This window comes from Sprattus sprattus (genome assembly GCF_963457725.1).
Source record: "Sprattus sprattus genome assembly, chromosome: 5".
NCBI lineage: Eukaryota > Metazoa > Chordata > Actinopteri > Clupeiformes > Clupeidae > Sprattus > Sprattus sprattus.
The window spans coordinates 45,506,887-45,532,031 of record NC_137924.1 but is presented as its reverse complement, the minus strand read 5'-3'; the positions used below and the strand labels follow the sequence as shown (position 1 = coordinate 45,532,031).

At 43.7% G+C, this 25,145-nt stretch overlaps 1 protein-coding gene across 3 annotated transcripts; it reads left to right on the top strand.

Moving 5' to 3' along the window:
- Nucleotides 1-1,347: 1,347 nt before the first annotated feature.
- On the top strand, nt 1,348-19,913 carry LOC308366268 (calpain-5). 3 transcript variants are annotated; one of them, XM_080839910.1, is made up of 13 exons: nt 1,348-1,535; nt 7,536-7,701; nt 11,446-11,577; nt 11,728-11,939; nt 12,371-12,563; nt 15,706-15,902; nt 16,171-16,248; nt 16,352-16,814; nt 17,399-17,521; nt 18,052-18,248; nt 18,731-18,849; nt 19,006-19,136; nt 19,356-19,913. In XM_080839910.1, exons 1-13 carry the CDS (start codon nt 1,405-1,407, stop codon nt 19,530-19,532), a joined length of 2,319 nt encoding a protein of 772 aa, XP_080696036.1. In that variant the 5' UTR covers nt 1,348-1,404; the 3' UTR covers nt 19,533-19,913. The 3 variants fall into 3 exon arrangements, with proteins under 3 accessions (XP_080696036.1, XP_080696037.1, XP_080696038.1); XM_080839911.1 differs by lacking the exon at nt 15,706-15,902 and having other exon boundaries at nt 16,178-16,248; XM_080839912.1 differs by lacking the exon at nt 1,348-1,535 and having other exon boundaries at nt 7,643-7,701; nt 11,420-11,577.
- The last annotated feature ends 5,232 nt before the right edge of the window (nt 19,914-25,145 follow it).

Genomic DNA, 25,145 nt, shown 5'->3' with positions numbered 1-25,145 from the left:
CATTTCAGGCACAAGGCACATCCGTGTATCATTAAATCATTAAATACATGTTCTGCTAGGCTGCACACTAGCTGAAGTTGTAGGTGATGTTTGTTTGTGCATGGTTGCAGGTGAGTAAGGCATGTGTGTGATGTGTGTGTGCGTACGTCTGTGTCTGTATTTATGCATAGATGCACATGTATCTATGTCTGCCTGAGCATGTGTGTGTATGTATCTATTCCTCTGTGTGTGTGTGTGTGTGCGTGTGTGTGTGTGTGTGTGTGTGTGTGTGTGTGTGTGTGTGTGTGTGTGTGTGTGTGTGTGTGTGTGTGTGTGTGTGTGTGTGTGTGTGTGTGTGTGTGTGTGTGTGTGTGTGTGTGTGTGTGTGTGTGTGTTCGTGTGTGGCCTCAGCAGTACTCAGGTGTCAGTGGACACGCGCTTAATGACAACAAATATGGCATCATGAACTTCCAGGGAAAGAGAGAAGGGGCTGGAGAAACCCTCAAGTAGGGCTGATCCAGTGGACCGCGAGGACAAAGAGAGAGAGAGAGAGAGAGAGAGAGAGAGAGAGAGAGGGAGAGAGAGAGAGAGAGTAGGGAGACTGTATGACTGTGTGTGTGATTGAGAGAGAGAGAGAGAGAGAGAGAGAGTAGGGAGACTGTATGACTGTGTGTGTGATTGAGAGAGAGAGAGAGAGAGAGAGAGAGAGTAGGGAGACTGTATGACTGTGTGTGTGATTGAGAGAGAGAGAGACTTTGCACAGTGAGAGAGAGAGGGAGAGAAAGAGAGAAAACCCACTATGATCTTGTTCATCATGTTCATCACTGTGACATTCAAAATTAGTGAGTTGTTTTATTGTTCTTTGTGCTCTGGCAACGCTGTAGCTAAACAGACGTTCTAATAAAGCAAACTTGAAATAGATTTTTAAAGAGACTATGTTGATGTGTTATTAAAGAGAGAAAGAAAGAGAGATGGGGGAGAGAGGAAAGGAAAAAGGGGATAATGTGTCTATGGGCATTTAAACTGCATTTATGAGCTTGAGGAGAGGGAGAGAGTGGACAAAGAGAGATTATATTCATATGGAATGGGGAAAGACAGAGGGAGCATGAAAGAGACTGAGGGAGTGAGGGAGACAGCAGAGCCAATGGAATGATCCGGTAGATGAGTGAGATGGTGTGGGGGGGGCAGATGGGGGGGGAGGGGGGCAGAGGGCAGATGAGACCGTGTGTCAGCTGAAGCACTGGTTCAGCATGTTGCTACAGGAGTATAAGGTCAGGAAGGGGCCAGGTCCAACGACACTGACACCTCAAAAAACAGGGTGGGCAGAGAGGGAGGGACAGAGAGAGAGAGAGAGAGAGAGAAGAAGAAGAGAACCTACTGTAAGCTGCTCTCAGAGAGAGAGAGAAAACAGACAGAAATTAAAAAATGATTGAATCCTTGAGCTGTGGCATGTCTGTGGCGTGTCTCGAACAGACCAAACAGAAAAAGTCCAAGTGTTTGGAAGACTTGCTGCCTGTCCTGCACTGGCTCCGAGACAACTCTGGGAAGAACCTGGCGTATGTTTCCCCCCTCTTCCGAGTGATCGCTTTCGTAGCACACTTTGGCGCTGGGCATTTTTCTTGTGGTTAATCTGTTGGCTGAAGCATGTCTTGAAATGCATGTCACTGTGAAATGGGGTTTTAAAAGTGCAACCTGGACCCAAAAGGGTATTCTTTCTAGGCATGCACAGCAAAAATCCCCAGACAGGTTCCCTTTAAGACCCCCTTGATAGGGAGGTGTTTGTGGAACCTTCTTAAGTGTTCTTTTGTTTTAGTACAGTTTTCAGAAGTGATGGAACCTTGGCTGTCCTTAAGGACAACAAACGGTGTTTGACTTGAAAATCTTAGGTGTTATAAAGAAAAAATGTTTGTGTATGCATGCATGCATACGTGTGTGTGCGTGTGTGTGTGTGTGTATGGTGCCCATCATGTCACAGCATCTATTGTCTTTTGAGTGGATGAAGTCAGCGCTCCACACAGACGCAGAGCTTGCCTGATGCTAACAGTGTGTCTGCTGTGGATATATGACCCCATGGCAACTACAACAAAAACACATACACAGTGACAGATACAGAGGAGAGAAAGATCATACAGGCACATGCATTCAAGTCAAAGTGGTGGTTCTTCTATCCAGCCACTTAAATTAGGTGCAAGAGTAAATTGCGCTGTCAGACATTGTTGTGCACTCAGAAACATGCAAACACACACACACACACACACACACACACACACACACACACACACACACACACACACACACACACAATTGAATTGGACAAAGGAGATGGTGAAGGTAGACGGAACAGATCTGCCTTACTAGACAGCACCTGATAGCTGTCTTCACCAACGCCTACAAGGCAGGTAACCACAGAAGATAGAGAACACCAGCTGCTATTACACAATCACACACACAAACACACACACACACACACACACACACACACATACACACCTCACACAAAGGCACCCCCTCAAAGGCAGGTACAGTATTACACAGGCTACATTGAGATGAGAGGCCACAACAACATGTTTCCTTAACAACAAGCTCACAGGGGAATCCTTCTACGTTAAAGTAAAAAAAAATGCGTTTGTATTATTTAATACAGGGAACCTGACTGTACCTTATCTAAAATAGTCTGAGTCGCGGACACAGCACAACTATTACACCTGAGGAACGGAGGGCAGGTGAGAAGTGTTTTCTTCTCTATAAGTCTTTCTGGTGTCCTGTGTTGGTCGGCTCATGCATTCGACGAGACATCGGATGCTCGGAATTGTGGCAGGGCGACAAGGAAAGACGCCGAAGCAAATATATACATTAAACTGTGAAGAAATTGTCACGTTGTTTTCTCAAAATTGTATGTTGTAGAACACACCAATTTTGAGAAGAAGGGGACTTAAACTGTAGCACGTAGGATAAATCTATCGTTATGTTTTAGATATTGTCTATTGTTGTCTAGGCCTATAATAATAGATGCGTTTTCATGAATGGTAGTTCCATGGTGATCATTAGTTGCATAGCCTAGTTTGAGATGAGGGAAGCTTTGCGTCCAGCAAGTGTCGCGAGCAAGTAGCCTAGGTCCATTTGAGTCAGGTGCAGCTTCCTTTCTGTTTTGCCAAGAGAGACAACGGAAAGTTGGCTGAAAAAGTGCTCAGACAAAGCCAGGAGAGAGACCAGACACGTACGACTTAAGTGACATTTTGTTCTTTAAATTGTTCCTTAACCTCGTTTTGAATTCGCTCTGTCCAAATAGCGTCTTACTGGACATAAAAAGCCTCACGTATGCACACCCCACCGAACTTTAGGGCTATAACAAGATACATACAGGCAAGTCGGAATTGATGTCGGCACACATCATTTTGAAGTTCCTACGAGAATGTGCAATATGTATATCAATCCCATGAAAATACATTAATGTCTTGAAGAGTCAATCAAGGTGTTCACAGGTCTGCATTCTGATTTAGTGTGATACTAAATACGTTTTCTCCGCTGCATGAGGGTGTGCACATCGTAGCACTGGATCCAGACATGGCAAGAAACGTTGAAGTTGAACTAGCTAAAGTTAGAAAGTTTAAGATCTAATTGGCTGAATTTAATGTTACAAGCCTAGTCTATGGGTCAAAAAGCTAACACTAGCCAGCATTTAAGTTTGTGAGTGTGTGGTTTATTTTAAGACTGATTAACACATAGGCCTACCGTCTATTGAAAGACTAGCTTACCCATAGCCTATCGCTCCTGCTTCAGATGTAACTTTAGCAGCTTATCTGATCTGTCATTCCTCAAACTATAACATGACTTGTAGTACGAAATTCAACAAAGACACAGCTCAATTTCGTTTAGTACACACTTTCCTTTAAAGTAACCTATTAGGTTCACATCACTACAGATAGTCCTTCCATTTATCACCTTGGTAAAAAGTCAAAATAGTATCCTAAACTAAATTTCTTGATACTATTAATCAATACATCATCAATCAGCATCAAGCTGACAACATTTTAACCAAATATTTAATAAAAGATGCACAGTAAGCAGTATAGCCTGTAAGGTATAGGCCTTACTTTTTTGTCACTATAATTATAAAGTAATGTTTACTCGAGTACACACACACTGATTCTGTATTCATGTATGAACATTTACTTTCGTAGAAATTGGATTAAAAGCGCACACACACTCACACATACACACACGCACACCATGCATACACCTGTGCTTTGGCTCGTCATGCAGACTCCTGCAACAGGCATACACACAAACAGTCCAGCTTCTTTGGCAAACCCTCTGACACTGAACCTAGCTCTCTTGTTTGGCCCTGTGCCCTCTCTCCTGCCAGACTCTAAATGACTAAACCTGCAAGCACCCCACCCCCCACCCCTCGACTGTACTCATAACCACCCATTACCCTGCAGCCCCAACACAAGCACATACACACACACACACACACACACGCACACCTATCACTCAACATTCTATCATGCCAGAATGCAGAGATTCACCTCCAAAACATTTGTGTAGAACACTCTCCCTTCCTCTTCCCCTTCCGTTGTGTTGGACCACTCTCCCCCCAGCTGACAGATAAACTCACTCAGCGCCTGCGTTGCCCTTTGGTTCTCTGCCCTGCTCTGCCCTGCTGCACTGCATGTGTTTGGATCATATGAAACTAACGGTTTCATTTCATTCAGGGGTCACTGCTATTTACATTACACTGAGGTGTGCCTGGATGAGACGCGTATATATATATGTAACAGGTATTGCAGCAACGGCACCTAAATGACAGATAATATTCTGAAATATCAGCGTATTAATTGAAGAGGCAGGGCAACAGTTTCTCAACTCTTGCGTTCTCCGCAGTTTCTTTATTGATCTTCAGTTCACCGATTATCACTACTGATGTGTCGTTCGTGAACGATTCGTTCATTTTGAAGGAAATGGATCCTTACAACGACTCGAGAGTAACGAGTCCTCTCAAAAAAAGATTCGTTCTTTTTCTCGTTCATGACCGCGCATCGGGACTGTTGCATTGGCTAAGCCAAGGAAACAGAAATTATTTGTTGAATGCAGGACACGTGAAAAATGATCCAAAGACCCGTATCTGAAGACCCAGTTGGAAAAAGAACGAATCGTTTCCGTTTCCTCTGGCTGACTGTAGGCTACTGAGCCTATGCAGGTCACGTGGAAAAGGATCCAAAGACCCATATCCGGCAGATGAACGAATCATAGATCCAAAGACACGGTTTGCAAAAGAACGAATCATTGAACGAAAGACCCATATCCGGCAAAAGAACGAATCATTGAACGAAAGACCTACGTATATCCGGCAGATGAACGAATCATAGATCCAAAGACACGGTTGGCGAAAGAACGAATCATTGACCCAAAGACATGGTTTGCAAAAGAACGAAACATTGAACGAAAGACCCATATCCGGCAAAAGAACGAATCATTGAACGAAAGACCCATATCCGGCAGATGAACGAAACGTTGATCCAAAGACACAGAGTCGGGAGGTGAACGATTAGGTAATCTGTCGGATGCAAGTATTTGGTTCATTTTTCACGTGATCTGCATAGGCTCAGCATGGGAAGCTAGAGAAAACCGAAATGTTTCGTTCATTTTGACTGGGTCTTCGGATACGGGTCTTTGGATATTTTTTCACGTAACCTGCATATGCTCAGAAGAGGAAACAGAAAGGACTTATTAACCTCGTTCACTTTCGAGTGTCTATGTTTAGTAAGACGTGAATGATATTAGTTCACAAGAAATAATTACAGGTTTAGTTTTTTTAACTTTACATACAGCAGTTCAGTGCAGCGTAATTGTTTGCCGTGATAATTAAATGCTTATGTGATAATAAATGACCATTTCATCCAAACTTTCATAATAGGCGACATTATTTGAATGCAGGAATTTCTTTTAAATTAGTATCTGCTGGTTTGCAGTAACCTCCATGAAAATGATACGTGTTTGTAGTGGACGTATTTACGCCAGGGAATTAGCTAAAATGTTGAGTAGCAACCCCCCCCCCCCCCCCCCGAAATGAACGAACGACTCGAAAAAAAGATTCGTTCATTTTACTGAACGAGATTCAAAGATTCGAGTCGGTAAAATGATCCGAACTTCCCATCACTAATTATCACACGTTCTCCAGATCACGTTATCACTTCCGCTCTACTGGCATGGAACACTTTATTTCTTGTCAAAATAAAATACCTTCATAAAATTAGAAGATGGCAGTATTATCAAAATAAAACACAATTTTGAATAACACAAAAATAGCACTTCTGTGGATATACAGTATATGTATACAGTATATATATAGAGTATATATATGATATTTGTCGTTGGCTTTCAGAGCTACCTATATCAGCTGGGCTGTAGTTTGAATTACCATGTTCAGGCAGTTCAAGCTGCTTCATTATCCTTATTTTAAAGTGTTTACTAAACAACCTTATACGAGGAGCAACTTTTTCGTGACTTACATTTTTAGTTATTTGTATTGGGATATTGCGCTGCTCTACCTACATGTGGATATTTTTTCGTGGTATTAGCCACGTTATTTTTGAGACCAGCCAGAACAACGAACACGGCCGGCATTATTTAATAACTGAATTGGTTACCATGGCGCAATCTATCTATCTATCTAAATCGATGTTGTTAAAAATATGGTTAAGAAAGGGATAACATTAACAAGCCACACTTTAATCTATCATTGTTTAATCTATTTGCATCAGATCATTGTTCAAAACCGGTTTTTAAAAGTGTCAGCAATAAGCTATATGAGCTATACGTGAAAAGATTCAAAACGGTAACTTATACAAACAAGGGTTGAAGTGTGCGATTTTAACTATTCCTGTTTGAGTGCTGTGACAGTGATTTCAGGTGGTAGAGAAGTCGTTCAGCAATCGGGAGATTGCTAGTTGGATCTCGACCTCTGTCTTCTGTCACTTTATGCGCATGCTCCCTGACGACTTTACAGCAGGTTCAACCACTCCGTAGTATCGATTCAAAAACAAATCCGGATTTAGGCAATCCAGGCTCCGTGGGGACGGGGCCTTAGTGTAGTCCTGAAAGGTCTTTTCTCCTCCACGGCTCTGATACTCCCATGTCTTCTTCTCCTCTTCAGCACTCGTCTCCTCCCCTGTTCCTCTCACCTCTCCAGCCCCCAGCTGACCTCTTTGCCTCTTTCTCTGTGACACCCTCTGATTGTAGCTATTTTCTCCTCTCCTCTTTCTCTCTCTCTGTTTCCTTTTTTGTCTCATCCTGCTATCTCATGTCCCTTAGCTTTCGCTCCATTTCTCATTCCCTACCAATTTATTTCCTTTCCCGCCCTCCATTTCAACCTTTTTCTATATTCTTCTACCCACTTGTCTTCACTCCTTTTTTCCTCTCCTCTCCCCTTTTCTCACTTCTACCCTCCACATATCCTTCCCCTCATCCATTTCCCCCTCTGTTCCCTTTCTTATTCCCATTTCATCGCCTCTCTCCGTCTCTCATCTACATCTCTCCTCTTCCCTCGCCTCTAGAATGCCAGAACGAGCGTGTTCGTTCCAGGGACAGAACTACCACAAGTTGAAGCGTGCGTGCCTGCGTCGGGGAGCACATTTCCAGGACCCCTTCTTCCCCCCCACAGCCCAGTCCCTCTTCTACAAACGCACCCCTCCTCCAGGGATCACATGGAAGAGACCTCGGGTAAGAACGCAAAGAAACAATGCTGATGCTACTGGTCCAAAGGTGACAGGGTGAATGAAGTGACAGGTGAAGGACGGCAGGACATAGTAAGTGATGCTGAACACATAAGTGATGCTGAACAGATATGTTTAGCCACTGTGAATAGAGGGAAGTGTTGCCGTTGGTGTTGAAGAAGGCATTAGTTGCAGAAGACAACTGGGACAAATCGAAGGTGATAGATGTCAAAGGTACTTTTGCCCCTCTGCTCCCTAGGAGAGAATATGCTGCTACCTCTGAAAGGGTTACACGGTTGATTTTAAGAGCTTAGTTATTTCTGCAGAGTTCACCCTTACTGCAGTATAAGGTTTGATAACATTGCTTTGATAGCTTTGCCTGCTCAATAGACAGAGAAGAATATCTCTTTGGTCAGACCTGTGGGTTCTTTCAAGCCCTTGACAAATTCCATGACCGATGGAACTTCTTCCTAGCCACCGTTGGTGCTGACTATGACTGTTAGCAGTAAGAATATTGTGATATTAAAATGACTAAACCTGTGTATAAAGCCAAGGCAAATACCATAGCTGCCCTCCCCTCTCTGTCTGTGGCGCCTCCCTTTCTAGCGTTGGCATACTGGCAGACCCCCAGGTTCATAGCCTGTGGCCATCGCTTGAACCAATCTTATCCACTCCTCCTCAGCTCCCGTCTAATTCAGGCTGCTCCATCAGCAATTTTTATTAAAGTTACGTTTAATTCCAGCCTCGTTCGCGAGGTCCTCCGGCGTCAGCCCAGCGAAACCCAACCTGCATCAGAGTGTGTATGTCGCGTGTGTGTGTGGATTTAGAACACTGATGGCATCATAAGGGGGGGGTTCAAATCTGTCTTTAAGGCTTAGTGACGGCTCGGGGAAAAAACAGGCGTTAAAATAGCATAGGATTGTGCCGGAGTGTGCAAGATCAAATCTGGTCGTCGGGTGTAGGCCCAAGTATGCATCTGTGAATATTTTTGACGTCGTGTTAATGTTGGGAGGCAGGCCTCAGAAATGCAGTGCCACGTCTGAAATAGAGATGGCTGACATATCTGTGGACACTGCGATGCAAAAGAAAGAAAAAATAATACTACGGGTGCCGCCTGGGAGGTTGGTTACTATAAACAAGCATTACTAGCACAAACAAGCCCCTCTGGTGGACATTTAGGGGTCAAGCAAAGGTCACTGTGTTCTTTCAGGGGTAGGAGGAGGTAGTGTGTGTGTAGACCCATGCCCATGTGTGTTCATGTGTATAATACTGAGGGAGAGAAGGAGATCCACAGGCAAGGTGTGTGTGTGTGTGTAAGCGTGTGTTATGAGTGTATGTGTGCGTTTGTGTGTATGTTTGTGTGCGTGTTTCTGTCGGCACTGATCTTATATAAGATGTGTGTCTTTAATTCATAGAACTGTGTGTGTGTGTGTATGTGTGTGTGTGTTCATGTGCGTGTGCGGGTGTGTGTGTCTGTGTATATATTAATATGTGTGAGACAGTAAAATAAAATAAAAATGTGTATTTGTTGTTTGCACCAATACCTGCTTTGGGTATGTATGCCTCATTGGTGTGTGTGGATGTGTGCACTTGAATGTGTGAGTGTATTTGTGTGTGTGTGTGTGTGTGTGTGTGTGTGTGTGTGTGTGTCTCTGTGTGTGTGTGTCTCTGCGTGTGTGTGTCTCTGTGTGTGTGTGTGTGTGTATGTGTGTGTGTGTGTGTGTGTGTGTGTGTGTCTTGTGGATCCAAATAAAAGCAATCAAATGTGTGTGTGTGTGTGAATGGGTAAACGTGACTTTGGGTGTGCCTGTGAGTGCTGCTATGCACACTTTCCACTCTGCCTATGAACCATCTGATATACACCTTGTGTGCCAGCCCATTTACCTGGAATATAAATGAGTGCCATCATTGACATAGTTTTCTGCTCATAGTTGTGCTTATCCTTATAATAGTTACCTTAATCAGCATACCCACTAAACTGTTCAACAACCAGTACTTTAAAATGCTGTCGCTTTCCATTTTTAGCCACTGTCAATCTTGTATGTATCCTGTGTATGTAAATCTTGTGTGAGTGTATTTTTGCTGCAGATACTCTTAAATGCTTCACCCTGATGCATGTATGAAGATTTCTGTTTGCTTCTGATCCTCTCATCTCCACCCCACTTTCCTTCTGCGTCCCCCTTTCTATCTCTCTACGTCTCATCTATCTCTGCTGGCCCCAACCCCCCCCCCCCCCCCCTTATGAGCTTGCTTCTGCTCCCCGTTTCTTCCCGTTAAAAGGGAGTTTTACATTGTCACACCTTAGTGCCTGCTCTAGGGGGTTCAGGCTCTGGACTCTGTAAAGCACCTTGAGACAATATCAGTTGTTATTGGCACTATATAAATAAAGACCAGGTTGACAGTAGAAAATAGTGTGTGCACCCCCATGAATGTGTGTGTTGCCTTGTGTGTGTATTTGTGTGTGTGTGTGTCTGTGTATTTGTGTGCGTTCGTGCGTGCATGCGTGCATGCGTGTGTGCGTGCGTGTGTGACAGAGAGTGTCAGGGGTCATCCTTAAGAGACAAACAGGATTTATAGTTCATGTGCAGCCTCTGGGTGGCCTTGCAGGAGTAATAGCCATATGTTCTTATTGCAACGTTTTAGGTATTTTAAGCGTGCATCCGCTAGGCGTCAAGCAAAAGGTTGACATCTGTCATCTGCCTGTCCGCCCTGTGTGTGTGTGTGTGTGTGTGTGTGTGTGTGTGCGTACATGTGTGTGCATGCGCATAATGACGGTAACCTGACACTGGAAGAAGCTGGCCTAGAGCAGTTAAGTATCCAAACTCAGGTCAACGGCTCGAGCTAAACAGGATCTCACTCTTCCACCAGTCAGACGTCAGTTTCAGCCAGGGAGACACCTCCAGTCTTCCATTAAATAGGCACATCAGCCACCCTTCAAGGACAATACTATAAACAGCACCACAGCACGTAAACATCCTACATCAGTCTAGAAAGAGCATTGCACCAGAAGGGATCCTAAATTAGGCCCTTCTCCTTATTCACTAGTCAGTTGTAACGCTCAGTTAAGAGTCAAGCTATAGCTTGTGCCTCAGATACCTAATATAAAATGTTTTAGTATGCCACAAACATCACACCATTACCATTGCTAACCACATTTAAGCGCACTGCTTGAGGACTCAAGAGGATGACCCTAACATTATAGCAGTTGAATGACTAGTTAAGTAGTATTCACTGTAATGAGTAAGCCTCAGGCTTGGTGTTGATCAGATTTGAAATGGTACTTAAAAATAAACAGTCTAATATTCTGTGAATTTAAATAAGTCTTTGTACAGTCCCATACAATTGGATATCACTGGCAAAAGCGGTATTACAGGACTTGCACAGCAATATCCTGACTGTAAATACTTTATTCACATTCCCAATTCCCAAAACCTGTTTGTAGGAGAATGAACTCTAGACAGATGAGGCAATCTTGCCTCAGACCAAATCCTAGAACAGCTAGAAGTCCATTTGGTATTCCTCTTTGGTTTTCTGAATGTGTGTGCAGATCGTCTAGCGGCAGTTATGGCCCTTCTAGGAAACCAGTGAGAGTGAGTGTTGCTTAAGAGACAAACAGGATTTATAGTGGTGTTCATGTGCAGCTGGGTGGCCTTGCTTGCCTATATTTTTTATTATTATACTGAATTGATATCTGAGGATTTCTCTGCCATTGCTCTTGACCCAAGACGTCATGGCATGTCTGTTTGTTCAGGAGCTCTGTAAAGACCCCCGTCTCTTTGTGGATGGCATCAGCACACGGGACCTACACCAGGGCAGTCTGGGGAACTGCTGGTTGGTGGCAGCCACCTCCTGCCTGGCCTCAGAACCCTCCCTCTGGAAGAAGGTGAGAGAGGGTGAGAGAGGGTGAGAGAGCAAGGGGGGAGGAAGAAAGTTGGAGGAAAGACTGGCATCCCTTATAATCCGTATACATGTATGGGAGTAGAACTCTCTCTATCTTTGTTTATTTCTTTCTGTACGTCTTTGGCTTTCTTAGGTGATTCCAGATCACACAGAGCAGGAGTGGAACCCAAAGAGGCCCGACCTTTATGCTGGAATCTTCCATTTCCGCTTCTGGCGCCTAGGCCGCTGGACAGACGTCGTCATCGACGACCGTCTCCCGGTCAGTGAGGATGGAACATTGCTTTTCTGTCGCTCAGCAACACCACGCGAGTTCTGGAGCGCTCTTCTGGAAAAGGCCTATGCCAAGTGAGATTTGTAAATTACCCTTAAGAAGTCATCCTTTATCTGCTGGTGTCTGGTATTTATGCCTTTGCAGGTAGACATAGCCACCACAGAGGTTCTTCTCTCCATCACTTTTATTTCCCTATTTACTCTCTTTATCTCTCTCTCTCTCTCTTTCTCCCTCTGTCTCTCTCTTTCTCCCTCTGTCTCTCTCTTTCTCCCTATGTCTCTCTTTCATCTCTCTCTGCATTCTTCCTTCTCCCATTCCATTCCATTCCTCTGCTCTCTCTCTCTCTCTCTCACTCTTCTCTTCTTCTCACTCTCTCTCTCTTCTCTCTCTCTCGCTTTCTCTCTCTCACTCTTCTCTCTTCCTCTCTCTCTCTCTCTCTCTCTCTCTCTATCTTTCTCTCTCTCTCTCTCTCTCTTTCTCTCTCTCTCTGTCTCTCACCCCGTAGGCTGAATGGCTGTTATGAGGCTCTGGAGGGTGGTAACACCGCGGAGGCGCTGGTGGATTTTACGGGGGGGGTTTCTGAGCCCCTCAGTCTGGACCGCTCAGCTCTGATCCAGTACCCTGAGCAGAGGAAGGCCTTGTTCCAGACCCTCTCCAAAGCCCACAGCCGCCAGGCTCTCATCACCTGCTCCATACGGGTCAGATCCACACTACTGGCTTTCCTAAGACTGACCATTTACATTTATGCCAATTTAAATGTACACAATTTATACATTTATGAAATGTATTACATTTACCTCTTCAGCTGTGTTAGCTAGCTGTTGCTACCACCAAGCTTAACGAGAAGTCTGCTGAGAGGGAGTTACATCTTTAACTGACATCAGGAAGTACATGCCACTGGCAGGAGGCGGGACATGCCAGTGAGCCGCCAATCAACAGCATCGACCGTTGATAGCCAATTGCACTAACGAATACTGGGCGAGAAGTGTTTACAGAATTAAATTATAGTTCGTAGTTAAAATGTTATTTAGCTACAAGCTAATAAATGTTGTGGTAGCAGTGGTGTAATGTAGTTACCACGGGCCCAGGTGCAGGCTAGTATGAAGGGCCCTAGTCAGTTGCGTAAGGCAGTGGTTGCCAAATTTTACAGTCACATACCCTTTTTTTTTCATGTTTGTAACTGCCGCCGCCACCCCCCTCCACCCGCACAGATATTCTGTATATAAGACTTAAAACTGTGAAATCATCAGGGTAGATCACTAACCGCCGCCGCCACGCCCCCTCCCCCTGCGCGCGTATTCCGCATATAACGCTTGTCAGTATTTTTGACAATGCAACTTGGCTATTCAGACTATTTACTGTAAATGAACATAAATATGTCTATGGGCCCCGGCTACGGGCCCCCTAGACCTACAGGCCCAGGTGCAACTGCACCTGCTGCACCCCCTATAGTTACACCCCTGTGTGGTAGACCTACCGTGTGTTGAATATTAAAGTTTCAGTGCGTAGAACGTTATAGTTTGATAACAAGCTCCTTTTACAGTCAAGTAGGCTATTGCTTTTACTGTGGCCTTTATATTTATAATACAACAGAGTAATCCGACATAATTACATTACGAGAGTATGTTAACTCCACTCCATTTGTTATAAACCTAATTTTTCTGTTCAAGCATTACATTCATAAATGTAAGTCTGGTTTTCCTATGTTTAAAAAACGATTTAAACAAGGCATAGGTACTTAGATAGCATACAATATTCAAGGTAATGCAAAAGCTGTAAGGACCTTTATGTTATGATGTGCCCATCTGACCCAATAATATGTTGTATTATGATCTCTTATTAAAGAACCTATTTTTGTTGTGAACCTGATGTCTGATAGTTCTGGCATAGCTCAAATATTTGTATGTCCAATAACAGAAATAAATCAAGTTTTCGATGCACAGTCGGCAGCGAGAATACATTTTTTTCTTTAAATACGGCACACTGGAGTGGAGTTAACATTCTCTCGTAATGTAATTATGCCGGATTGAAAATAAATATAAAGGCTGAAATTATCTTTACCACGGTAAAAGGAATAGCCTGCTTGACTGTAAAAGGAGATTTTTATCGTTCAATTGCACTTCTCGCTCAGTAGTCGTTCGTGCAATTGGCTGTCAACGGTCGATGGTGCTGATTTTACGCCTACTGAGATTTTACTCCTACTGAGTCCGCTCCTACACTTGTCATATGTGATTGGCTGAAGAGGCATCTGATACGCTCCAAAAGTGTATTCGCATCAGGAAAGTGTCAAAAATCCACAAATAAATTCAGGGAGGTTCACAAATGGACAAATGGCAAGCAGTTTGTAAATGCACCTTTGTATGTCTGTAAAAAAAATGCAATGGTGTTTATTTGTGAATCATGTGACATCTATTTGCAAATCACTCCATAGTACAAGGTGTGTGTGTGTGTGTGTGTGTGTGTGTGTGTGTGTGTGTGTGTGTGTGTGAGTGTGAGTGTGTGTGTGTGTGTGTGTGTGTGTGTGTGTGTGTGTGTGTGTGAGTGTGAGTGTGAGTGTGAGTGTGTGTGTGTGTGTGTGTGTGTGTGTGTGTGTGTGTGTGTGAGTGTGAGTGAATGTGTGTGTTTGAGAGGAATAGAGAAAAGTCAAAAGAAGAAATAAAAGAGAGAAGTTCAATTACAGTTAAGAATGTCAGTCAATTTTGCATAAAATATGGAAATATTGAGAGGAAGCAAAACTAAAAAAAATGTCACCGATGTAAAAGGTCAGTCAGTTATATGCTGACATTACACACCGAAAGTAACAGCACATTAAAACGCCTGTCTAGAATTAGTCAGGACTGTCAGCAGAATCGAACGCAGAGCAAAGCCCAGAGTGGAAAGTGACTTCAAGGTTCAACAGACATGTTAATTGTCATCCTGTCTTACCGTCATTATTTAACAGTCATGGTCGACAAATTCAGTCTAGTTCAGTTTGATTGAATTCAATTCAGTTCAGTTCTTAGATTCACAATCATGGCGAAATTCAGCTTGTCATTTTGAAAGCACAGGGACAGCGACACTCAGCATGACAAATAACACCAGTTCATTCAATAAATGAGAATGTTCTTTTGAAAATAAAAATTAATTTGTGAATGAAGTAAAATCAGGAAAGGGTTAAAAATCCACAAATAAATGCAGGGAGGTTCACTAATGGCAAGCGCTCTGTAAATGCACCTTCGTTGCAGCGTTTACATTTTTGGATCATCAGAAAATACATTTGTGAATTGCCTGACATTTATTTGTGAATCATGTGAAATTTATTTGCGAATCACTCCATAGGACGCCATAGTGTGGCCATAGTACAATATGTGTGTTTGTGTGTGTATGTGTGTGTGTGTGTGTGTGTGTGTGTGTGTGTGTGTGTGTGTGTGTGTGTGTGTGTGTGTGTGTGCGTGCGTGCGTGCGTGCGTGCGTGTGTGCGTGCGTGCGTGCAAAAGAACTGGACAGAGAGGAAGCAAAACTGAAACAAATTCCCGCCGAAAGCACACATCCCACGGTCTAGAATGGGTCAGGGCTGTCAGAAGAAGTGAACGGACAGCAAAGCCCAGAGTGGAAAGTGACCTTAATGTTAAACAGACATGTTAATTGTTATCCTCTATACCCTTTGCTATTTAACAGTCATGGTCGCCAAATTCAGTCTAGTTCAATTCGATTTAATACATTTCACTTAGATTCACAATCATGGTGAAATTAAGCTTGTCATTTTTGGTGGTGTTTCATAAGACAGATAAAAGCAGTTACTAAGTGATTAAGTTGAAGTTGCTACAAGACATCCCTCCTCTCTCCCTGCTCCTGCCCCAGCCTGAGGACGGCGAGCGAGTGGAGTCGGTGATGGAGTGCGGGCTGGTGAAGGGCCACGCCTACGGGGTGACGGCCATCAGGAGGGTCCGGCCAGGGCCGTTCCTGCTGGGCAGCTGCGGGGAGGCGAGCCGCGTGTGCATGGTGCGCCTGAGGAACCCCTGGGGAACGGCCGACTGGACCGGAGCCTGGAGCCAGGGGTGAGGGGCAGGGCAGAGAGACAGACAGGGGGGGGGGGGGATGGAGAGAGGGTTGCAAGAGCAGAGAGAAAAAGAGAAAGATGACATTTCTACCAGCTTATCTCAGCTATAACTGTGTAAAAGGGAGGGTTATTAAGCACCTTGCCTTTCCATTTTGTATTGATACTAAGAAGAATTATATTGTACATGTAAGGTAAATGTGGCTGAGCTTGTGGCATCTACCTCCTCTCCTGTCTATGTAATGATCCTTATTTGGCGTCCCCCTAAGGTCTCAGGAATGGCGACAGCTTGGCCGCAAAGAAAGAGAGAAGATGGGGCTTGTAGTGCGGGATGTGGGTGAATTCTGGTGCGTTTCCTTCTGAAAAAAATACTTATATTTGGCATCAATATAGGGCTTTATGGCTCATTTCTTTGTTTGTGTGTGTGTGTGTGTGTGTGTGTTTAATCAGGATGGAGTTTGAGGACTTCTGCCGCTTCTTCACGGACATGGTGGTGTGTCGGCTGGTGGAGAGGTCACTGCTGTGGCCCAGGAACCACTGGAGGGAGGTGCGATGCCAAGGGGAGTGGGCACCAGCTCCTGGAGCCCCGCCAAAACCACCAGTGTTCCTACTACCCACGGGCAAGACTGGCACCACGGCCTCTCACCCACCCAGGCCCGGTGGGCACGCCCAGAGAGGGGACCGCAAAGAGGCTCGTCTGGGTGAGAGAAAGCAGGAGTGCCCCGTGGGCAGACCGAGGGAGAGAGACAGAGAGAAAGAGAGGCGCCGGCCTGCGACGAGAGAGGAGGGGGGCGCTGCCAAGCAGAGGGTAGAGGCCAAGGCCGTGGACAGGAGCTGGGTAGAGCAGCTGGACAAGAGAAGCAGATGTGGGGGCTGCATCAACAACAGGGACACATTCCTGCACAACCCCCAGGTGTGCCACAACAAACTTGTTGGTTCCAAATAATTGCTTTTGCTAACTCATTGCCTACTTAAAGCATTGCCTTTGCTAACATCAGATATTAGTACAAATTTAGGGAGTGCTTGTTTAAAATAAAACTCAGTGGCAATGTTATGATTGATCTGATGACTGTCACAGGACTAAGTTGGGTTGGATGACAACACATGCTCAGTTACCATTTTTTGACAGCTTTTCAATTATTTTTATATTTTGAGAACCTTGACACGCACATACAATATGTGTTTAGAATGTAATGTAGATACAAGCGCTCACTCAATCTCTTAAACAAGCCTAGCAAGTGCTAAATACACCCATTCGCAAACACACTACTATTGTTTTTAGCTTGTTAAATTGTAGGAACTTCAGATGGGTTATTATAATCTCCTACCATCTTTGAAAAGACCTCTGGCGAAGGACACTTCACACTTTACTAAGCAAGCTACAAATAAGCTGAGGCTTTTTGAGATGGAACGTAGTGTTGAAATCTTAATCCTCTCTTTTTCTCGCCCTCCCTCTCTCACTCTTTCTCTCTCTCTCTCTCCCTCTCTCCTACTCAGTTTATGTTTGAGGTACAGGGCAACGAGGAGGAGGTGCTGATCTGTCTTCAGCAAGAGGATCGAAGGATGAAGAGAAGAGAGGGTGAAGGAGAGAACCTCCCCATTGGTTTTGAAGTACTGAGGGTTAGTAATGAGGGCACCCGATAGAATAAGTCCAGTATAGCTCCAGAATTAGAGGTCTTCAGCTCGTGTGGTTGTTCTCTACCAGGATAAACTGATTTGTTGCTGGATTGCTTGGTTTAAAGTAACATTCATCTTACTATATGTTCTTAGAATAACCCTCATTAGCAACAAATACTTACACACTTCTTCATTACATCAAGTGAGAGCAGCACTGCACTGCACACAGCATGCAACACAACTCAGAACTACAGAGGAGGCTTGAGATCTCAATATACAACAGATGTGAAAAACACACAGAAGTGGAAGTAACTACTTATCCCAGAAATGTTTAGTCTTGAGAGGATTTAGATAAATACATATCCATGTGTGTGTGTGTGTGTGTGTGTGTATATGTGCGTATGCATGTGTGTGTGTGTGTATATGTGTGTGTCTGTGTGTGTGTGTGTATATGTGTGTGTGTGTGTGTATATGTGTGTGTGTGTGTGTGTGTGTCTGTGTGTGTGTGTGTGTGTGTATACTCTCTCTGACAGGTGGAGGTGAATCGCGTGAGCCGGGTGCAGTGTGTGGAGGAGCAGGCCGCCAGCTCCGTGTACATGGACTCCCGCAGCGTGGCCCTCCGAGTGACCCTGGCCCCCGGACGCTATGCCCTCCTGCCCACCACCTTCCAGCCAGGGGCCACCGGCAGGTTCCTGCTCCGTCTCTTCTCTCACACACACATCCAGCTCAGGTGTGTGTGTGTGTGTGTGTGTGTGTGTGTGTGTGTGTGTGTGTGTGTGTGTGTGTTATGTGTGTGTGTGTGTGTGTGTGTGTGTGTGTGTGTGTATGTGTGTGTGTGTGTGTGTGTGTGTGTGTGTTTATGTGTGTGTGTGTGTGTTTATGTGTGTGTGTGTGTGTATGTGTGTGTGTGTGTGTGTGTGTGTGTGTGTGTGTGTGTGTGTGTGTGTGTGTGAGTGTCTGTGTGCATTTGTGACAGAGAAGCTGGATGCACAGGTGTGTTCATATCATACATCGAACACAAAGAGGAGAGCCTGAATATACATTTTAAAGAAATACAATAAATAGGTAATCCAATTTTGAGAGGATTGAACTTGAATTATATCGGCTTTATATATCGGCCATCTGCCGCCCTGTTCTCTAAATATCTACTTCATTCCATTTCTCCCCCTGTTTGTCCATCTTTCTCACTCTCTCTGTGTCTCCGTCCATCAGGGAGCTGAAGGAGGAGCTGCCTCCCCCCTCCCTGTGGCAGTGCTGTTTGCCTAAGCCATGTCTGGTCACCACGGTGCTCCTGCGGCGTGCCTCGGGCCTCTGTCAGCCTCAACAGACAGGTGTACAACTTTTATCAGTGCAGTCAAAGGGGACTTGTAATGATATAAAGTTTTAACATTTTTGGCATGTTTTGAGGGAAGTTTGAAAGAAAAATCTAAACCATGCATTTTCGGTGTGCGTGTGTGTGTGTGTGTGTATGCTATCTACAACTCCAGATGTGTATGCTATAATTCGTTGTGAGGAGGACACAGTAAAGACAGGTGTGTTCAGGATGGCTGGGAATCCTGAGTTCAACACTAAAGCCATTTTCTACAGGAGACGACCCAAGGCGCCGATATATATAGAGGTAAGAGAGCAGGCCGTCCAGGTGAGTGTTTTTGGGGTTGTGAAGGTGCATTTACATGTACACATCAGTGAACTGTGTGTGTGTGTGTGTGTGTGTGTGTGGTTATGAGGCTGTTTGGACACAGAGTATCTATGTGTATTATATGGCTCTGTATGTGTGTGTGTGTGTGTGTGTGTGTGTGTGTGTGTGTGTGTGTGTGTGTGTGTTTTTGCTATGTAGCTTTGGAACCACGGCTTGGTTTGGGACACATTGTTGGGTGGATGTCGACTTCAGAGTGAAGACAGTGAAAGAGGGCGGAGCAGAACGATTGACCTTCAGGGCAGCCAATCGTGCCTCGGATCCAGGGGTTGTTTCTATGTGGAGACTTCCTCCAGCTACTGCCTGACGGACCTGTGATTCCACAGCTGCTCTTTGTTGTACCAATTACACTGCCACGGCAACAATCCATTAACCTCCATCCATTGACCTCATTAAGTTACCAAAGTGGATGTATCCAAACACCAAGTAATTCATTCGACAGTAACAGTGTTTCATACAGTATTTACGCTGTATATCTGCCTCAGTATACGGATATGGACACTGTAACGAAAGAAAGACGTGTTTTGAAGTATATTTTCTCTGCTGGCCAGAGTAAAGCACTAGATATTGCTATTGCTATGGTGTTAAAATCGGGTCCCACTGCATTAACTTTCGGTACTGAACATAGGCCAAGTTTATGTTGAGTTTGTTTAAATTTGAATATGTTTTTGGGCATTTATCTCCATAAAACCATTGCTTTAGTGGAGTAAAAATGTCTTAATAAAGTTTTTGAATTTTACATAAAATGTGGACTGAATTGCGGTCATTTATTCCAAACGACCACTTCAGCAAAGCTTACAGAAGCTTCTTAACACTGTGAACCTAGATTTCACACACTCACACACAGACACATCCTTTATTGGAAAAGACACAAGTAGAGTTTATTAGAGGTTGTCCTTCCAAGTGTAGTGGATTCAACATGTTGACAATAGCCATTTAAATGCTAATACTTACAAGGCCAGAGTTAAAGACAGGACAGTAGGAATGGCAGCAAAAATACAGGACCATGTAAGGTTGTTAGAATCGAATAAACATGCCAAAGATGGATTTTTGGAGTTGATTTCAGTGTGTTGCTCAAAGAATGATCTACCTGACAGTAAGAAGGTGTTGGCATTTATACCATTCATTTAGATAGGAGAACACAGGAGAGCGCTGATAGGACCACGCCCTATAGATAATGGCAGGAAGAGGGAGCAGAAAGGAGGCTATCTGGGGGAAGGAGTTTAAATGCTACAGTCGTATTGGGTACTGTGTTTCTACCCATGTGTAAATACTGTATATTTTCAAATAATGTATTCACGTGTTACTAATGTTATACATGAAAATGTACCACTTTTCACATCTAGTAGGATCAATTGTATCATTACAGACTGAACATAAAATGATGCTTTGCTATAATAAAAAACAAACTCACTGTAGCAGTGGTTCCTGGGATACAAACTGAAAGAGACTAATGCAATATTTGAGAAAACCCCACCGCATGCTCTCCCAACAAGTCTGTCAGAAAAATGAGTCCCTGAACTGAATCCAAATTAGGAGTCTCTTCTGCTCTTTTTTTCTTACTGTGGGAGGAAATGTGCCTAGAGACTGAAGAATTCCAGACTCCAATTGAGTGGTGAGGCCTGTGTCTTCTAGGTCAAGGTCAAGGTTTTCATGTAGGGCTGTGTGAAACGTAGGGTGCTCTTGCAATCCCATTTTGTGATGTAAAGTATCCATACACATAAAATGAAACAGCTTGTTAGGCTAATTAGTCCAATCTGTTTGTCTTTTACTCAGTAGCCACCCAATGCTGATTAGACCTATGCAGTTAATTTGGTAAATGCATGTGTCCAAGTCAAACATGTTGTTTGCACACATGTTACCACCTTCTTCAAATGCTAATTTTGCCTACTAGTACAGTATAAATAGTATATCATTGCTTTTTGGCTGTGTCTGAACTTGAGGGAACACAAACATGTTTTCACATAACCTTTGAGCTTCATGTACCAGCTGACTTCCATTTACCATGTCATGATCAGAAATCGGAAACAGAATAAGAAACGCTTATAATGCCAAGTAAGATTACACCTACCGGGAATTTTCTGTGGTATATTGGTGCAAACAATAAACATAATACACAAAGTGAATACTACAAACATAGCAAAAAAAGATATTTAAAGAACATGTTAAAGTGAAAAATGAAAGAGTACTGCAGTCTATGCAGGAATGTGCAAAAAAGAGTATGAGCCATGTGCAAAGATAATATAATATAATGACATTGAGTAGACTTTTTGTTAATGAAGTGTGTGGTGGCTGTGGGGGCGGGATAAGAGTCCGTGTCGGGGAGTGGTCCTGGGCCTTGTAGATGAGGCAGAGGGGAAGAAGCTGCTCTGGGTACTGTTCGGCGACGCTCGCTAAGCGGTTTAGCGAGCTAGATTCCAGGCTAAAAAAAGAGAACGCCTCTTTATCGGGTTCGGCGAAGCAACTTCTGATAAATTACCATAGTAACATATCACTTAGCACTAACCTGCTCCAGAGCAGGCTATACAAAGTTTAGCTGGCTAAACTTGCCACACCCCTGGCAAAAGGAGGGATCCCATTGACCAAGGACTAAAAGGAGTCATATTAAATAGTTTGATTAGCGTAGGGAGAGAGTTCTTTGCGATCCGCCAAGATCCATTTTCCCTTTTTTGTGAGTGGTAGCCTATGTTTTTGTAATGTCGGCGATGCGGAGAACAAAGCACTCATAATTATATGACAGTGTTATATTGACAGTAACCCATCTCCCTTACGGAGATATTGGCGAAAGTTGTTTAAGATCTTGATTTTATGTCCCTTCTACAACCACGATGTTATTAACCATACGTCATCATCAACAAATGCAACTTACATCATTGCAAACGTATAGTTTTGCAAACGTGTCTAGTTTTTGTGCAGTAGTGAATAAAGTCTACCTCAGTCTACTTCACAGCATATAATTTTTGTAGAAAAGGTGGATGCATGATAAGAAGAGAGAAATACACACAATATATTTTCATTGCTTCAATTTATTGAATTTCTTATTAATACATTTCATTTCGCAGACGGTTTTATTCAAAGCGATTTACAAGGAGATGTAAAACTACAGTTACTACAGAGGCAAAGGGGGTCAAACCAGCGATCTGTTGCATGCAATCCATGAGCTCTAACTGCTGCACCAAAGTCACATATTTGACATCGGAAAAGATATCACAGCCTATAGAGTTTCTTATATTGCTGTTGCAGCCGCGGCAGTGTTGAATTTTGACATGATTATGGTCTTGAATTCTTCATAACGCGTTCATGGTCATATCCTGCCTTAGCGGAGAAGAAAATTAGTCTTTTTCTATGAGTTTAAACTATTGTAACGTTGAAAAATCATGGTTTTGGTGATCGACCTTTCCTGCCTTTTGAAGTAAGACGTGCACGCGCAATTTAGTTGACGAGTTAAGCCTGGGATAAAATAACTTGACGTATAAATAATTTAGCGCACGTCGCCAGACCGGCTTGGCCTGTTCTCATTTAGCGAGCTATATTATCTCATGTCGCGAGCTAAATTAATTATCTTAGCTTCAGTTGTACGCCGAAAACAGGGCCCTGGTGGCGTGAGGTTTTGGTCCCGGGCCCTGTTCGGAGGAAAGATTGGTCACCAAAACCATGATTTTTGTCTCCGCTAAGTCAGGAGATGACCATGAACACGTTATGAAGAATTCAAGACCATAATCATGTCAAAATTCAACACTGCCGCGGCTGCAACAGCAATATAAGAAATTGTCTATAGGCTGTCTAATACGTGATATCTTTTTTCGTGTCGAACATGTGCCTTTGGTGCAGCAGGTAGAGCGTATGGCTTGCATGCAGCAGATCACTGGTTCGACTCCCCTCACCTTCGTAAGAATTGTAGTTTTAAATCGCTTTGAATAAAACCGTCTGCTAAATGACTAAATGTGAATGTATTAATAAGAAATTCAATAAATTGAAGCAATGAAAAGAAATTGTGTTTATTTCTCTCTTCTTATCATGCATCCACCTTACCATCCACCTCCACCATTCACTACTGCACAAAAACTAGACACGTTTGCAAAACTAAACGTTTGCAATGATGTTAGTTAAAGTAGGTAAAAACACTTTAGCCAATATCTCCGTAATGGAGATGGGTTATGTGCTCAAATTTCCTGGGATCAAAGAAAACTTTAGAATTCATGTGCAAACTAAAAATCACGTCTCAGGCTGCGCATGAAAGCTATTTCGGGTTTATCAACTGTACCAATGTCATATAATTATGAGTGCTTTGTTCTCCGCATCGCCGACATTACAAAAATGAAGGCTACCACTCGCAAGAAAGTGAAGACATTCAATGTTCGACGGTGGTGTATGCAATAAATGACTCGAGATGGTCTTTTGAATTAATTATTCCTCGTCGGGTGGATCGGTAGTGCTCATACAAGAACTCATCATGATGGAAAAATGGATCTTGACGATTGCAAAGAACTCTTCCTACGCTAATCAAACTATAATATGACTCCTTGTCAATGGGATCCCTCCTTTTGGCGTGGGTGTGGCAAGTTTAGCCAGCTAAACTTTGGTTAGTGCTAAGTGATATGTTACTATGGTAATTTATCAGAAGTTGCTTCGCCGAACCCGATAAAGGGGCGTTCTCTTTTTTTAGCCTGGAATCTAGCTCGCTAAACCGCTTAGCGAGCGTCGCCGAACAGTACCCTGATAGACTGCAGTCTCCACAAAGAGTGTCACAAAGAGTTTGTGTCCAGGGTGGGAGGGGTCGACAACAATCTTCACTGCACGCCTCGGGGTCCTGGAGCCAATCACTATCAAGATCCTGCTCTGTCTTTGTTTTGTGTTTCCTTGTTCGCGACATGTGCTTCTCCCCTGTTTGTTTGTTTGTTTACACCATGTGCTTCTTTGTTGTCATCTTGAGCTCCGCCCCCACCTGCCTTCTGCCACATCCTGGTTTTTTTCCGTCACCTTTTACAACGCCTGTTTTGTTAATCACCCTGTCTGTTTGCCTGATTGGTTTCTCCTGTGTCTTGTTAATTACCCCTGTTTAGTTCACCTGTGTCCTATTATCTGCTTCCCCTTTTTGCTACTGCTAAGTTCAGTCTTCCTTTTGTCCCCTGTTGGTTCATCAGTCTCAGTCCTGTAAGTTCAGTCGTGTTAGGGTTAGGGTTAGTCAGTCTCAGTCCTGTAAGTTCAGTCGTGTTAGGGTTAGGGTTAGTCAGTCTCAGTCCTGTAAGTTCAGTCGTGTTAGGGTTAGGGTTAGTCAGTCTCAGTCCTGTAAGTTCAGTCGTGTTAGGGTTAGGGTTAGTCAGTCTCAGTCCTGTAAGTTCAGTCGTGTTAGGGTTAGGGTTCATCAGTCTCAGTCCTGTAAGTTCAGTCGTGTTAGGGTTAGGGTTCATCAGTCTCAGTCCTGTAAGTTCAGTCGTGTTAGGGTTAGGGTTCATCAGTCTCAGTCCTGTAAGTTCAGTCGTGTTAGGGTTAGGGTTCATCAGTCTCAGTCCTGTAAGTTCAGTCGTGTTAGGGTTAGGGTTCATCAGTCTCAGTCCTGTAAGTTCAGTCGTGTTAGGGTTAGGGTTCATCAGTCTCAGTCCTGTAAGTTCAGTCGTGTTAGGGTTAGGGTTCATCAGTCTCAGTCCTGTAAGTTCAGTCGTGTTAGGGTTAGGGTTCATCAGTCTCAGTCCTGTAAGTTCAGTCGTGTTAGGGTTAGGGTTCATCAGTCTCAGTCCTGTAAGTTCAGTCGTGTTAGGGTTAGGGTTCATCAGTCTCAGTCCTGTAAGTTCAGTCGTGTTTTTGTGCTTCTGTTGGTTCATCAGTCCTGTAAGTTCAGTCGTGTTTTTGTGCTTCTGATATTTGAAATCCTAGGTTGGAATCTTTTGTGTCCCTGTGTTTTTTTTTTTTTAGAATTCTGAGTTTTTGCCT